The 14,499-nt window shown below is 40.5% G+C and overlaps 1 protein-coding gene across 2 annotated transcripts in view; it reads right to left on the bottom strand.

The window, feature by feature from the left end:
• CNTN6 (contactin 6) overlaps positions 1–14,499 on the bottom strand; it is a 220,575-nt gene that overhangs the window by 30,333 nt on the left and 175,743 nt on the right. For both annotated transcript variants that reach the window (XM_034775442.1, XM_034775441.1), the window contains exon 12: positions 1,998–2,125. In XM_034775442.1, coding sequence (XP_034631333.1) covers positions 1,998–2,125 — 128 coding nt within the window. The remainder of the gene's footprint in view (positions 1–1,997; positions 2,126–14,499) is intronic.

The following is a 14,499-nucleotide window of genomic DNA, read 5'->3' as shown; positions in this document are numbered from 1 at the left end:
AATGCACCATTGTCAATCACAGATGCACTCAGGGCTTGCAGATGAAGTCCCAGTGTAGACAAGGCCTTAGTCATTGTATCACATTCACAACAGAGAGAAAAAAGATCATACAAGCATAATAGACTTTAACGTGCTTCCCAGAACAGCAGTAGGAAGTCAGAGACATTTAAGTTGACAATGACAGAGAGATATTATAGCTACAAAATCATCATTCCACCCTTAAAAATACTTTTAGCTACTCAGGTAGGGTGAAATTCCCCCTTCCAATACAAACGTAGCACCCTGTTTTAATAAGGCTTAGGTGCATTGGCCTTTTACTGACCTGGCATGCTGCATGTGAATGTAACCTTTTCCTGTGCTGGAAAATTGTTTTTTTTTATTCTGTTAGGGTTCCCACCCTTTGTGGCTAATCATTCTATGTAGTATATAAAGAGATTTGGATACTTAGAGTTAAAAAAAAAACTGCCCCTTTCTTTCTCACAAATCCTTTTGTAGGTGATCTTTAGGATAGGTAGGCAGGGCTGACGTGGGGAGGGAGCAATTGTATGGGGGTCCTGAGCTCAGGGAAATACCGAAATATCTGTATCATCTGTGTAAATAAAGTGAAATGGGAAAATGTCAGGTCCCAGATAACATGATGTATCGTAGCCTCAACATTTCCCTCAATGGGCCTGTAGGTAGGCAATTACCTGTAAACAGCCCCTTCAGAAAAAATTAGGTATAGCTCATAGGTAGGAGCAATTAATATGTTGACTCCATATCTCTTTCAATGACAATTCAGATTCTGAGAAACTTCTTTTCATATATTAGCCTGGTGTGTGCATTTTGACATATCCCATCAGGTTACTTCAGTCACATTCTCTTAGAACACTTCAGACTGGATTTGTCAGAATGCAAGCTGACTAGGACAAGTCCACAGTGATGTCTCACAAAGTTATATCCAGTCAATTTTTTCAAAGAAGAGGATTAGAAGTTCCACTAATATGCAGTTTGCAAAAAAAAAAAAAAATTACACGAGAAGAAGGTGGTTTTTTTTCCTTCACTAAAATGACTTGCTTGGTGATGTGAACATTTCTGGTTAGTTGGCAACTCAGATTACTCCCCCAAGAAGCAAATATTTTTAGCTGTTGGAGCAGGCAATGAAATGACACATATGAATTTGGGAAGTTAAAGTGTTAAAATTCAGGAAAGTCACCAGCAGTAAAGTGTAGGAGATATCACAACTGCTCCTTGTTTTCTTTGGGAGTGTGTGTGTGTGGGGAGGGGGAGCATTTTAATATTAAAAATAGGAAACCATCTGAAGGGCCTGAGACCACTCCTCTTTCAGTCATGTTGTTTCAGTGTCATCTGCCAAGGTGGTTAACCACAATTGTGACAGAGGGAAGCAGCTTCTTAGTGGTTCTCTGTTTTATTAGAGTGAAATTTTTATTCAGCTTCTAAACCAACCTTTTTTTTTTAAATAGAACAAAACATCAAAACAAAACAAAAACAATGAAACAATCCAGTTATCAAATTAATTCACTAAATCTCTTTTCCTTAATTTACAGTGGCAGAAATCTTTTTTTAGCCTGAGATCCAATGTAAGCTATAAATGAGCAGCATTGATTCAACCCCTCATACATAGTGGAGAACAGAAAGATGTTCAGAGGCCCACGGCCACTATAGTTCAATTTTCTGGTCCACAAGCTCTTTGGGGCAGGGACTGTCTTTTTGTTCTGTTTGTACAGCACCTAGCACAATGGGGTCTTGGTCTAAGACTAAGGCTTTGTTGTCAATATCCTCTAAGAATGATACTGAAGCATAGTCACTACCTGTGGATAGGCCAGGCATTTTAACAGTTGCTGCAGCCATCTGGTAGTTCTGTTTCAGTGTAAAGATTTAGTTGAAATCCTGCATCATAACAGCATTATTATGATCTTTGACATCCCAGTATGTTTCATCAAATATGTATGTACATTTCCAATATTCATAAAGCACAAATGAAGACAATAAAATACCTTTCACAATCAGGTTTCCTGAATTCCTGGCAACTCCGAATTGATTCATTGCTATACAAGTGTACACTCCTGCATCTGTTTTGGTAATATTATATATCTTGAGACTGCCATCCTCTAGCATAAAGATCCTAAAAAATATACAGACAGATAGATAAACTTAACAGGATATTGTACCAACTTCCTGTACAGGAACTGTAATAAAAGTAGCATTGCATTGTTCATATTTAGATACTATTATTATGATTATGCTTTCCTACAACAAACTAAACGTATTCCCATTATTTTTCACCTCCATATATTAACTGTCAACGTATAAGGAACATAAAAGTGACATACTGGAATTGACCATCAATCCATCTAGTCCAATTTTCTGTTCAATGTTGAATGTTTCAGAAGAAGAAATAAAACCCCAATAATGCAGCTAATTATGCTATATTATACTAGAGGGGATTTTTTCCCTGACCCCAGATGGTAAGCCGCTTACGATGTGAAATATGGGGACTGACAGCCTGTGTAATTTTGTCAATTTTATAAAAAGTTGTTACCAGTCTAGATGAGAGCCTGAAACACCCTCTCACAGACAATGAAAACATAAAATACACAGTTTTGTCATATTGCTCTAAGAAATCACCTTATTAGTGATTATGTTTTATCTTGCTAAGTTATGTACTGATTTGTGAGTACTGACTAGTTATACTGACTAATATTATGAGAACCTCAAAGGTAATGGTGAGATATGTGGAAAGAAAGTTGGAGAAATAGATGCCAGATGAAAGCAGTGCCGGTATATATCAGAACTGTCTCAAGTAATGTAAACTCAAAATCTTGGATTTTTACCTCTGAGTCAACGTGGTATTTCAGAGTATAATCAAGTGCCCAGTTTGGCCTAAGTTCTTGCTGGTTAAACTTTGAGGTGGTTTGAGCAAGGACTCAACATTGTGTTACCTCCCGGATGATGAATATGGACAGATAACACTAGACTTTTCCTGTGTCATTTTATAGACCAGGGATCGGCAACCTTTGGCACGTGGCTTGTCAGGGAAAGCTGCTGGCGGGCCAGCACATCCCTCAGCGCACGCTGCTTCGCGCAGCCCCCATTGGCCTGGAACAGTGAACTGCGGCCAGTGGGAGCTGCGATCGGCTGAACCTGTAGACTCTGCAGGTAAACAAACTGCCCTGGCCCGCCAGCGGATTTCCCTAACGGGCTGCATGCCAAAGGTAGCCGATTCCTGTTATAGACTTACACACAATGTGCAACTATCCAGAAGTGGGAAAATTAATTTCAAATCTGAGTTAAATGGAGAAATAAAAAGTGAGGGAATTTTCTGGCAGAGGGGGAGATATAAATCTGATACATTGTTTTTTTTATGTAAAATATTTTTATAAGCCTCACAGCCAGGGTGTTCAATATTTACAACATAAATTTAGATGATTTAACATTTAAATTATTAAAGCAAATGAACAGCAACTAGAGCGCAACAGGAAGTTGGCGGTAATATCAACTACGTTAAACATATACAAAATATTATTGTATCCTGTATTCCTACATATATTTATATCTTTGTGTTTATCTGCATAACGTACCATGCGCTATGTTCTACTCTCTTACCTGGGTACAATTCTCATTTACTTTATGTAGTTGAGAGCTGTTCTGTGTCACTGAATACGGAATCTGGTCCAAGTTTTGATAAAGTACAAATTATAATTCATCTTGTAGCATCACCACACTGTCTGTGAACTGCATGAACAAATTCTGATTTGTGTGGAGCTAGACATATGATTAAAACTGTGTTCAACTAGCTGTCCAATGAAAGGGAACTCTCACACCAGTTTAGTGTGCTGGGTGATCAGGTGTGAGTATAAAAGTTAGCTCTGTGAGGGTATGGATGGGGAGGGCTTTTCTGTCTGCCACTATTACTGAATCAGCAGAATGCTTTCATAGGTCCTAGAACTGACTAAACTTACCTTCTGATCTACATTTTCACCAGGTATAGTTCATGTTGTTTATTCTCACACTGTTCATCTCCAGGGGTGGCTCTATGTTTTTTGCCACCCCAAGCATGACAGTCAGGTGGCTTTTGGTGGGATGCCTGCGGGAGGTCCACCGGTGCCGCGACTTCAGTGTCCTCGCTGCCAAATTGTCGCCGAAGGTGCGGCACCGGCAGACCTCCCGCAGGCATGCCGCTGAAGGCAGCCTGACTGCCACCCTCACAGCGACCAGCAGGCCGCCCCCCACGGCTTGCCGCCCCAGGCACGCGCTTGCTGCGCTGGTGCCTGGAGCTGCCCCTGTTCATCTCCTAAAAATGTGATTTTTGGGTGGGAGGGGGAGAGGTAGAATATACCTCCAAAATTCTCTGCTGGTGTTAATCGATCACAACTCCACTGAAATCAGGGAAGGGAGGGATTTTCCAAGGTCCGTAACTGAATTAGGAGCCCAAGCCCCACTCCTATATCACTTAAGTGCTTTAGAAAATGCATCCATAAATTATACTCTACTCAAATTAGTGAACAAAGAAGAATAATGCTAAACCAGCCTAATCTCCCCATGCCACACTGAGGAACTTTGTAGCTAAAATGGGACCTAAACCTTTTGGAAGCCTGATAGAGGAATGACCCAATTTATTTTTTGCGAGGTTGTCACTAGCCCTAGCATAGCCATATTGGGAAGAAAGACATGGCTGCATTCGGATCTTATATCAGTTCAGGGGCTTTAACACCAGCGCTGTCCCCTGTGAGGCAGTGGGCATCTATTCTTCTGCCCGCCTCGCTTCTGACCACTTACTGGTACTGACCAGTAAGTCACTTCCCTCCCCCTTTTTCCTGCCCCCAACAAGAGCAAGAGGGAATTGTGAACGGCATTGTGACTGTGTTCTTCCCAGGCTTACTCCGGGGGTGCTGCAGTTTGTGCACTGTCCGTTGTGCCTCAGGCCACACTAGCCCATAGTAAGTATTGATGAAAAGATTACTGCACTCTCAAGTCTTTGGATATCAACACAATCACTAATACACAGCAAATCCAGGGACAGAAAATATTCCCTTTGAGAAACCAACCAATGTTCTGTGCATCTGCCTTGTTATTCCCTATACGCAATGTAATTTTATACAGTACTTTTGATTGCCCCTCTAGGCCAAAGTATTTGACAAATGTGACACTTGTTAAAAGCAATATGGGCTCTTTTTACAGCACAACTTGAGTGTCTCTGCTTACAAACTGGGTCAAATGACATCCCTCCGGTTTTACCTTTTATACAGCCAACAGCTTTAACACAGCAGGAGATGAGGGAGGATGGCCCAACAAGGCCATCCATTGAGCTGTCCTGTACAGGGGCACAGCAGCATCTGGGACAACACATTACAATAGCTGCCACAAGTGGCGATACTGCCGTTCTGAATTCTCTGGTGAAAGGGAAGCTTTATCCTCTGGATTTGGAGTACAGAGAGGAGAAGATTTGGCCTTAAGTGAATATCCTTGTTACCTTGACTATGAGGCTGCTGAGCTGAATTCACATGCACACTGTTAGTAGCACTGTAAGAAAGTAAGTTTGGATTGAACAGCCAATTTGTTATAAATCAACATATCAAACCAGAACCTAGCAACATATGAAACAAAGAGGCAGACTTTTAGATCTAACAACATATCAACTAGCTGACATTTTCAGCTAAGAATGGCTGCACACAGAAGAAAAAAAACTAGCACTTTTTAATTGACATCATTAAGCTAGATATCAGTACAAGAAAATAAGGGTGCCTCTCTTAATCGGTTTTGGAGAGAGACATGATAATAGAATCATAGGACTGGAAGGGACCTTGAGAGGTCATCTAGTCCAGTTCCCTGCACTCATGGCAGGACTAAGTATCATCTAGACTGTCCTTGACAGGTGTTTGTCTAACCGGCTCTTAAAAATCTCCAATGATGGAGATTCCACAACCTCCCTGGGCAATTTATTCCAGTGCTTAATCATTCTGACAGTTAGGAAGTTTTTTCCGAATATCCAGCCTAAATCTCCATTGCTGCAATTTAAGCTCATTGCTTCTTGTCCTATCCTCAGAGGTTAAGTAAAACAAATCTTCTCCCTCCTCCTTGTAACAACCTTTTACATACTTGAAAACTGTTTATCATGTCCCCCCTCAATCTTCTCTTTTCCAGACTAAACAAACCCATTTTTTTCTATCTTCTCTCATAGGTCATGTTTTCTAGACCTTTCATCGTTTTTGTCACTCTTCTCTGGATTCTCTCCAATTTGTCCACGTCCTTCCAGAAATGTGGCACCCAGAACTGGACACAATACTCCAGTTGAGGCCTAATCAGCACAGAGTAGAGCGGAAGAATTACTTCTCTTGTCTTGCTTACAACACTCCTGATAATACATCCCAGAATGATGTTCACTTTTTTTGCAACAGCGTTACACTGTTGACTCGTATTTAGCTTGTGGTCCACTATGACCCCCCAGGTCCCTTTACGCAGTATTCCTTCCTAGGCAGTCATTTCCCATTTTGTATGTGTGCAACTGATTGTTCCTTCGTACGTGGAGTACTTTGCATTTATCCTTATTGAATTTCATCCTATTTACTTGAGACCATTTTGAATTTTAATCCTATCCTCCAAAGGACTTGCAACCCCTCCCAGCTTGGTATCGTCCGCAAACTTTATAAGTGTACTCTCTATGCTATTATCTAAATCATTGATGAAGATATTGAACAGAACCGGATCCAGAACTGATCCCTGTGAGACCCCACTCGTTATGTCCTTCCAGCATGAGTGTGAGCCACTGATAACTACTCTCTGGGAACAGTTTTCCAACCAGTATTGCACTCACCTGACAGTAACTCAATCTAGGTTGCATTTCCCTAGTTTGTTTATGAGAAGGTCATACAATACAGTATTAAAAGCTTTACTAAAGTCAAGATATTTCAAGTCAAAGTATTTGAAAGATGGACTTATGTAAATATGAAGAAAAATCATTTGCAAATGTTTCATTCTCTCTGCTGCAAGCTTCTCCGGCATTTAAAATGGGTCTATGCCACAGCTGCAGATACACAGCCATTAGAAAATACTGGTGATAACATAGATTGGCGTGACTAATAAGCAAAGACAATTCATTCTGTATAGTGAAAATCAAAGAATATTTCACCTGTGGATTACCATGTGGTCACACTGTATACCTGAGTTATAATTCAGACTGAGCAGGAGTTAGAGAGTTTAGAGATATTATGTACTTATTATTTGTATTGTGGTAGCTCCAGTCATGGACCACTATGCTAGGTGCTGTGCAAACATAAAACAAAAAGACAGTCCAAAGAGCATATGATCTAATTAAATAAAGATCTAAACGAATACCTATTGACAGAAAGATCAATCGCATGGCTATACATAGGATCTTTCCATGCACCATAGCTGTAGAGCACTTTGTATATCAAGGATTGGGAAGTCAAAAGGTAGCTTTCTGTTACCTCACTTGTAGGTCAGGAGAGTTCAGTTCAGCTCCTAGTGTAATTTACAGCTCTTCTAAGTCACGCCAGTTTGTAATGCCCCCCAGATGCCATTGTGTGAGCCGGTGGCAACAGAGCATGTTGTGTTGTGAGGAGGTGGTAGGAAGAGCATGTGCTGTAGACCTGGCTACATCACCTCTACATAAGCAGAGCATATCCCATGCCAAGGCATTCCCCTATATAAGGCCGTTTTACACTCCCTTTGTACAGCCAAAGCAGTGTAAAGTGATCTGATACAGAAGTCAAGAAATTACTGACACTTATACTCAGGTCTATTCATCAGTGCTTTATTTGTTCCAGGGCTGAGCCCCGGGACCTCTAGGCCTGGCAGTTCAGAGCCCCAGCACCTCTGGGCCCGGCAGTTCAGAGCCCCGGCACCTCTAGGCTGGGCAGTTCAGAGCCCCGGCACCTCTGGGCCCGGCAGTTCAGAGCCCCGGCACCTCTGGGCTTGCTGCATCCGTTATGAATGTAAAAAAAATTGCTTGAGTGCCAGCGCCTAATTGCTTGAGCCCAGACACCTCTTTGATTACAAATTAAGCACTGCTATTCATTTACAGTAGACTTGTTCCATGAACACAGAATGCTACAAAACAGTCCTCAGCATCCTGCCAACCTATTCTAATTAAAGTGTGTTTCAGAACATTACATGGGGACTTCTCACATGTACTGCAAATGCTGTAAAGATTTCATTATTAAGACATTCAACACCACATTCTGCCAAAGTGACTGGAGTTTGAAACTCACTCTAATGGAAAATTCCTCAAATTTATGAAGTTAATCCAGCTCAGAGAGAGATTACTGCTGATGGTTCATTTCCTGAATTTAGCTGTGCAAACTCAGATATGTTTCTATATTCTCTTCTAGAAATCGAGGCCTCCATGGAGTTGAGCACAATGATTAATGCATATTATGCATGATATCTTGGCTACACACGTTTATCCAGTTGGATTGCTTACTGTCCACTCAGATGTTGGTCAGATAATCCTTGACCTAGAGAATCACTGTTGATTCACAAATCTTTAAATAATCAGCCAGTTTGAAACTGGACATGCTTTCTCTACTGAACAAAATATATGCTGGCAAAGAGAAACTGTGACAAAAGCAAATGGAAGTTTTAGAGTGGTTTTAGAATTTGAAGTCACATTACCTAAAAATTAGGAAGCTGGCAGTAATTAGGGAACACAGGCACAATTATTTCAAAGGGTAATGAATATATAATTAGTTAAAAGGAAAGGCAGTTAAAGCAAAGAGTGTGAGTTTGTTTCTGGAGAAGGATGGGGATACAGAGCATGCCAGAAAAGCAAGACACAATTTAAATACATCCAGAAAAATAAGAGGGTAAAATCCTGGATTTCACTCAGAGGATTGGGCTGGTTGGCCTGTTCCTTGTATTTTTCAGTATGTCATTTATGCAGTGAAATTGTGGGCCTGATTCAAAGCTCACTGAAGATAATCGGAATCTTTCCACTTACTTCAATTGGCTTTGGATCAAGCTTCCTCAGCAAATGATTAGCAAGAAAAGAAGCTGTGAAAAGTGACCCCATTTTGCTTTGGTGAAATGCTTACTATAAAATAATAACTTTTCACAAGGTGTGGACAGTATGAAGCTTGGTAATAATAATTCTTGTTTATATCAAAAGTCAAGGTAATTCCAAGTACTTGAACAAGATAATAATGTGCGTAAATATTTAAAGTTCAATCTAACACAAGTAACCAAGGGATACATTTTCTCCTCCAAGAAAGTCAGTATTTGCCAGCAAATAAATTACCATGTGTCAAAGGACAAAATGAATAAAAGTTAAGGTGAATCTGTTGAAAGCATTTCCATTAAGAGATGTCATGAGGCAAGAGTCAATGAGCTTTTCAGAAGATATAATTGGTTTTCTCTTTCAGACCCTATGTCGGCAAGCTACTTGACTGCGAGCCTAACTCTGAGCATGAACTAGTCCCAGTGAAGTCAATGGAATGGCTCACTGGCTTGAAGGTAGTCATGTGCTTACTATTAATCCAGGTCTGAGCTGTGCTACCGTAGTGTAGGTGAATGACACAAATAGGTGACCATTCCGTGCGGAAATGAAGCGCTGAATGAAAATCCTGCTATATCAGGGGTGGCCAACCTGTGGCTCGGAAACACATGCGGCTCTTCAGAAGTTAATATGTGGCTCCTTGCATAGATGCTGACTCTGGGGCTGGAGCTACAGGTGCCAACTTTCCACTGCTCAACCCCAGGCCCTTCCCCCACTCCATCCCTTACCCCAAGTCCCCCACCTCTTCCCACACCCTTCCCTGAGCCTGCTCCATCCCAGAGCCTTCTGTACACGGCAAAACAGCTGATCGCGGCGGGCAGGAGGCACGGGGAGTGAGGGGGAGGTGCTGATCGGCAGTACTGCCAGCGGGCAGAAGGCGCTGGGGGTTGCGGGGGGCAAACTGATTGGGGCTGCAGATGTATTACTGTGGCTCTTTGGCAATGTGCATTGGTAAATTCTGGCTCCTTCTCAGGCTTCTGTGCTATATAAACACATAAAATAGACACACACCCACTACAGACTTGAATTAATCCATTATTTCTAGAATTATTGCTTCATCTATGAGATAAACATAATATAAAGTCCTATCTCTATAACTACAATCCTTAGCTCTGGATGCCTGTGACTTTACACTACAAGAGAAAATAAAAAGAACACTAATTTTTCACCCGAGTCAAAATTTTCTTAATGGTATCTAGGAATAAAGACATTTTTTGCCACTTTTGTGCAGGAGACACAAGTCTGAGCAACACCAAAAGTGTTCACTAACACTGCCGCACATAAGTAAAAGCTTAAGAAATCAAGCAGAGACAATATGTACAACTTTTAATTAACGGTTCCAAACAAACCATCTCCCAAAGTGATATCTCCTGTGAACAAAAGATTGTTGACAGCTATTTTTCTTGATCTTGAGAGCATGAAAGAATAATATGTATTTAACAAGGCTGATAGAAAATAAAAGCTGGAAGAGGTAGCAGATGTCAACACATTAGATTTTTAACTGTGGCAGAGGTAATGTGTACCCCGCTAAATTATTCAAGGCAAGTTGTGCCATTATGTCATTCATTTTATCTATTTACACACTTGCACCCCTACTTCACCATTGCTTTACTTCAGTGCCCCACCAGCCTAAAGCCATTGAAATCATTAGTTACACGGGTGTAAAGTTTGACTAATGTTGTGGTGAATCAGACCCAATGGTCCAAGTCCTACAGTCTTTACTGTAGCCAATGGGTCTTTTTTCCTTATAAGGGCTGCAGAATCACTGTCTTTTAATTTTTAAAAAATGGTGTTATTTAAACCTACTGCAATTAGGACAATGACGGAGAGAATTTTTTAAACATTAGATCTGAAATTTTGTGTCCAACTTGTGTGCACAATTAGCACAAGTGAATGCACAAGTCTGACAACTGCATGCACAAAGAGGTCTGAATTAAGGAATAGGCACTCTAGGCGTATGACTAGGGACTACATTCCTGGAATTATATGATTAGAATGGAATCTCCACTTTCATTTTGGGAATGGGGAAGAAGTAATTTTCTAGTCCTCAGGGATGTGATGAAAAGCTTTAAACTGTGAATCAATCATAATCAACCCAGCAACATTTGCCTGAGTCTGCAGACAAGCTGGAACAACAACTGAGACTGGTGTGCACAATCTCATGCATTTCAATAGATTGTTAACTCCAAGACCAACTGCTCTGCTCGGTCTTACCAACATCACCCAAAGAGAGGACCCTGTGTGAGAGGAGGGTGCAACATTGTCAGCACATCCATCCAAGATCAACCCTAGCTGCTGGGGTAAGTATGGAGGAGGGGTATCCTTGTAGTCACTCTTCGTGAACAGAAAGTGCCCCCTTTACTATCATCACTCCAAGGAGGTTGTGGTGACGTTGCTGGGACAAAACTTTGCAGGGACCCATGTTGTGGTGTGCCAATAGGCCTAGATTGGTTTAATCCAGCCCTATACACAAATAAGAATTGTTAGCCATTTGTGAATTTAATTACCTGAATTGTATATACAATCAGGGTAACTACATTTACAAATTGGACCAGGAGACCAGATTTTTAAAAATAGGACCGTAAAGTTAGGCTCATAAATCCATCTTTAGGAACCCAAATTAATAGCCTTGTTTTCAAATTTCAGATGAGTACATTCAGAATTCAAATGAGAGAGAGACTGGATTACAGCGATTTGGATAAGTATTACAGAAAACAAGAGAAAGAAATAGAAAAGTGGGCCAGATTCTCAAGTAACTTCACTAAAGACACTCAAATTATACTTTTGAAGGTGTAAATTAGACTTAAATTTAGCTAAGTGAATGAATTGTGCCTCATGACAGCTTTGGTTTTAGTTAAAAGGTTCCACTGACTTCCATCTTAGATCCAGTTGTTTATATTATATGTTAATGATCTTTGTACCAGTTTATCCCATTCAAAGTATTAATTTGTATGCTAATAGTATTGCTATTTAATAAACTATGTTTAAAAGAAGACTTTCTTTATCTGCGGGCTGATATTAATGAGCTTCAAAATCAAATGGCACAATTAACTGCAAAGAAAATAAATACCATTAAAACCAATGTTTGCTATTTGGATCAAAACAAAGATACAATATCTAACTGAACAGGGTTATTAAAATATTTAAATAAAGAATATTATAAAGCAATCATAATAAGCGATAACACAACATTGTTCCGTGCTAATTAAAAAGCAGGTATCTTATTTTTACTATTTTTTCACATAACCTGGGGTGTAGGATCTATGCACAATTTGGGAAGACAAATATTTGTTTTATGCAAATATAGACAGACATCTGAATTGAGTTTTACTGAATGATAAAGCTTACAGGCAAAATGCAATATGGTGAGGAAACTAAGTTTCCATAAAAGATAAGTTAGTAGAGTCCCCCATTTCATCATAGAGAAGAACCAAACCGAACCCATGAGGTCATTTGTGCAGTGACCTGATTTAATTTTGTCTAAGAAAAAAATAGTATAGTGGGTCCATTGTTAACCAGCAACTCACTGTTCAATACAAAATACACATGATATAAAGGACCCTGCTGCACCTGGATAAATCATAGAATCGTCAAAAAGTAGGACTGGAAGGGACCTCAATAGGTCATCGAGTCTAGTCCCTTGTACTGAGGCAGGACTAAGTATCATCTGGAGCACCTCTGACACGTGTTTGTTTAACCAATTCTTAAAAACCTCCAATGACGGAGATTCCACAACCTCCCTAGGTAATTATTCCAGTGCTTAGCTACCCTGACAGTTAGACAATATTTCCTAATGTGTAGCCTAAATCTCCCTTGCTGCAATTTAAGCCCATTCCTTCCTCAGTGGTTAAGGAGAATAATTTATCACTTTCCTCTTTATAACAACCTTTTATAGATTTGAAGACTTGTTATCCTGTCTCCCCTCAGTGTTCCCTTCTTCAGACTAAACAAACCCAGTTTTTTCAATCTTTTCTCATACGTCATGTTTTCTAGACCTTTCATCTTTTTGGTGGCTTTCCTCTGGACTTTCTCCAATTTGTCCACATCTTTCCCAATCTCCCAATCTGTGGTGCCCAGAACTGGCCACAATATTCCAGCTGAGGCCTTAACAGTGCTAAGTAGAATAGAAGTATTATTTCTTGTGTCTTGCTTTCAACATTCCTGCTAATACATCAGGAGAAAGTGGATAAGGAAAAGTTATTTACTTATTCCCATAATACAAGAACTAGGGGTCATCAAATGAAATTAATAGGCAGCAGGTTTAAAACAAATAAAAGGAAGTTCTTCTTCACGCAGCGCACAGTCAGCTTGTGGAACTCCTTACCTGAGGAGGTTGTGAAGGCTAGGACTATAACAGAGTTTAAAAGAGAACTGGATAAATTCATGGTGGTTAAGTCCATTAATGGCTATTAGCCAGGACGGGTAAGGAATGGTGTCCCTAGCCTCTGACTGTCAGAGGGTGGAGATGGATGGCAGGAGAGAGATCACTTGATCAATGCCTGTTAGGTTCACTCCCTCTGGGGCACCTGGCATTGGCCACTGTCAGTAGACAGGATACTGGGCTAGATGGACCTTTGGTCTGACCCGGTATGGCCTTTCTTATGTTCTTATCCCAGAATGATGTTTGCTCTTTTTTCTCTTTCATTATTGACTCTCATTTAGTTTGCAATACATTATAACCCCCAAAAATCTTTTTCTGAAGTACTCCTTCCTAAGCAGAGATTTCCTATTTTGTATCTGTGAAATTGATTATTCCTTCCTAAGTTTAGCACTTTGCGTTTGTCCTTATTGAATTTCAGCCTATTTATTTCAGATCATTTCTTCAGTTTGTCAAAAATCACTTTGAATTCTAATCCTGTCTGCCATAGCACTTTCACCCCCCCCCCCCCCAGCTTGGTATTGTCTGCAATCTTTATCAGAGTACTCTCTGTGCCATTATTTAAATCATATTGAAGATATTGATAAGAACTGCACCCATGATGGATCCCTGTGGGACCCTACTCAATATGCCCTTCCAGCTTGACTGTCAACCACTGATATCAGCTCTCTGAGTACAATTTTCCAACCAGTTGTACACCCCTCATAATAGGTTAATTTAGGCTATATTTCCTTGGGTTTGCTTATGAGACGGTCTTGTGAGACAGTATCGAAAGCCTTACTAAATTCAAGATATATCACATCTACTGCTTCCCCCCTCTCCACAATGCTTGTTACCCTGCCCCCCTCTTATCACCAATGTCCTCTTTTTATGCCTGTCCCAGCTCCTCCTCTGTCCAGGCTTCATCAGCAATTAGACCTTCTCAGCCATGACTCTCCTGGAGGTGCACCCTGTCACAGGGTTAGCTGGCCCTTTCCACTTGGTCAGTCCTTGTGTGGGGTAGACATCCCATCACAATACCACAAAAATAACTGGTTTAAAGGCCAGTGGCTGAAATGCCATTAAAGGTTTAACTCAACCTGAAGAAAAACATTACTCAGCATCCCCA

Source organism: Trachemys scripta, chromosome 7 (genome assembly GCF_013100865.1).
Source record: "Trachemys scripta elegans isolate TJP31775 chromosome 7, CAS_Tse_1.0, whole genome shotgun sequence".
NCBI classification, from domain to species: domain Eukaryota; kingdom Metazoa; phylum Chordata; order Testudines; family Emydidae; genus Trachemys; species Trachemys scripta.
This window is presented reverse-complemented; position numbering and strand designations above follow the sequence as displayed.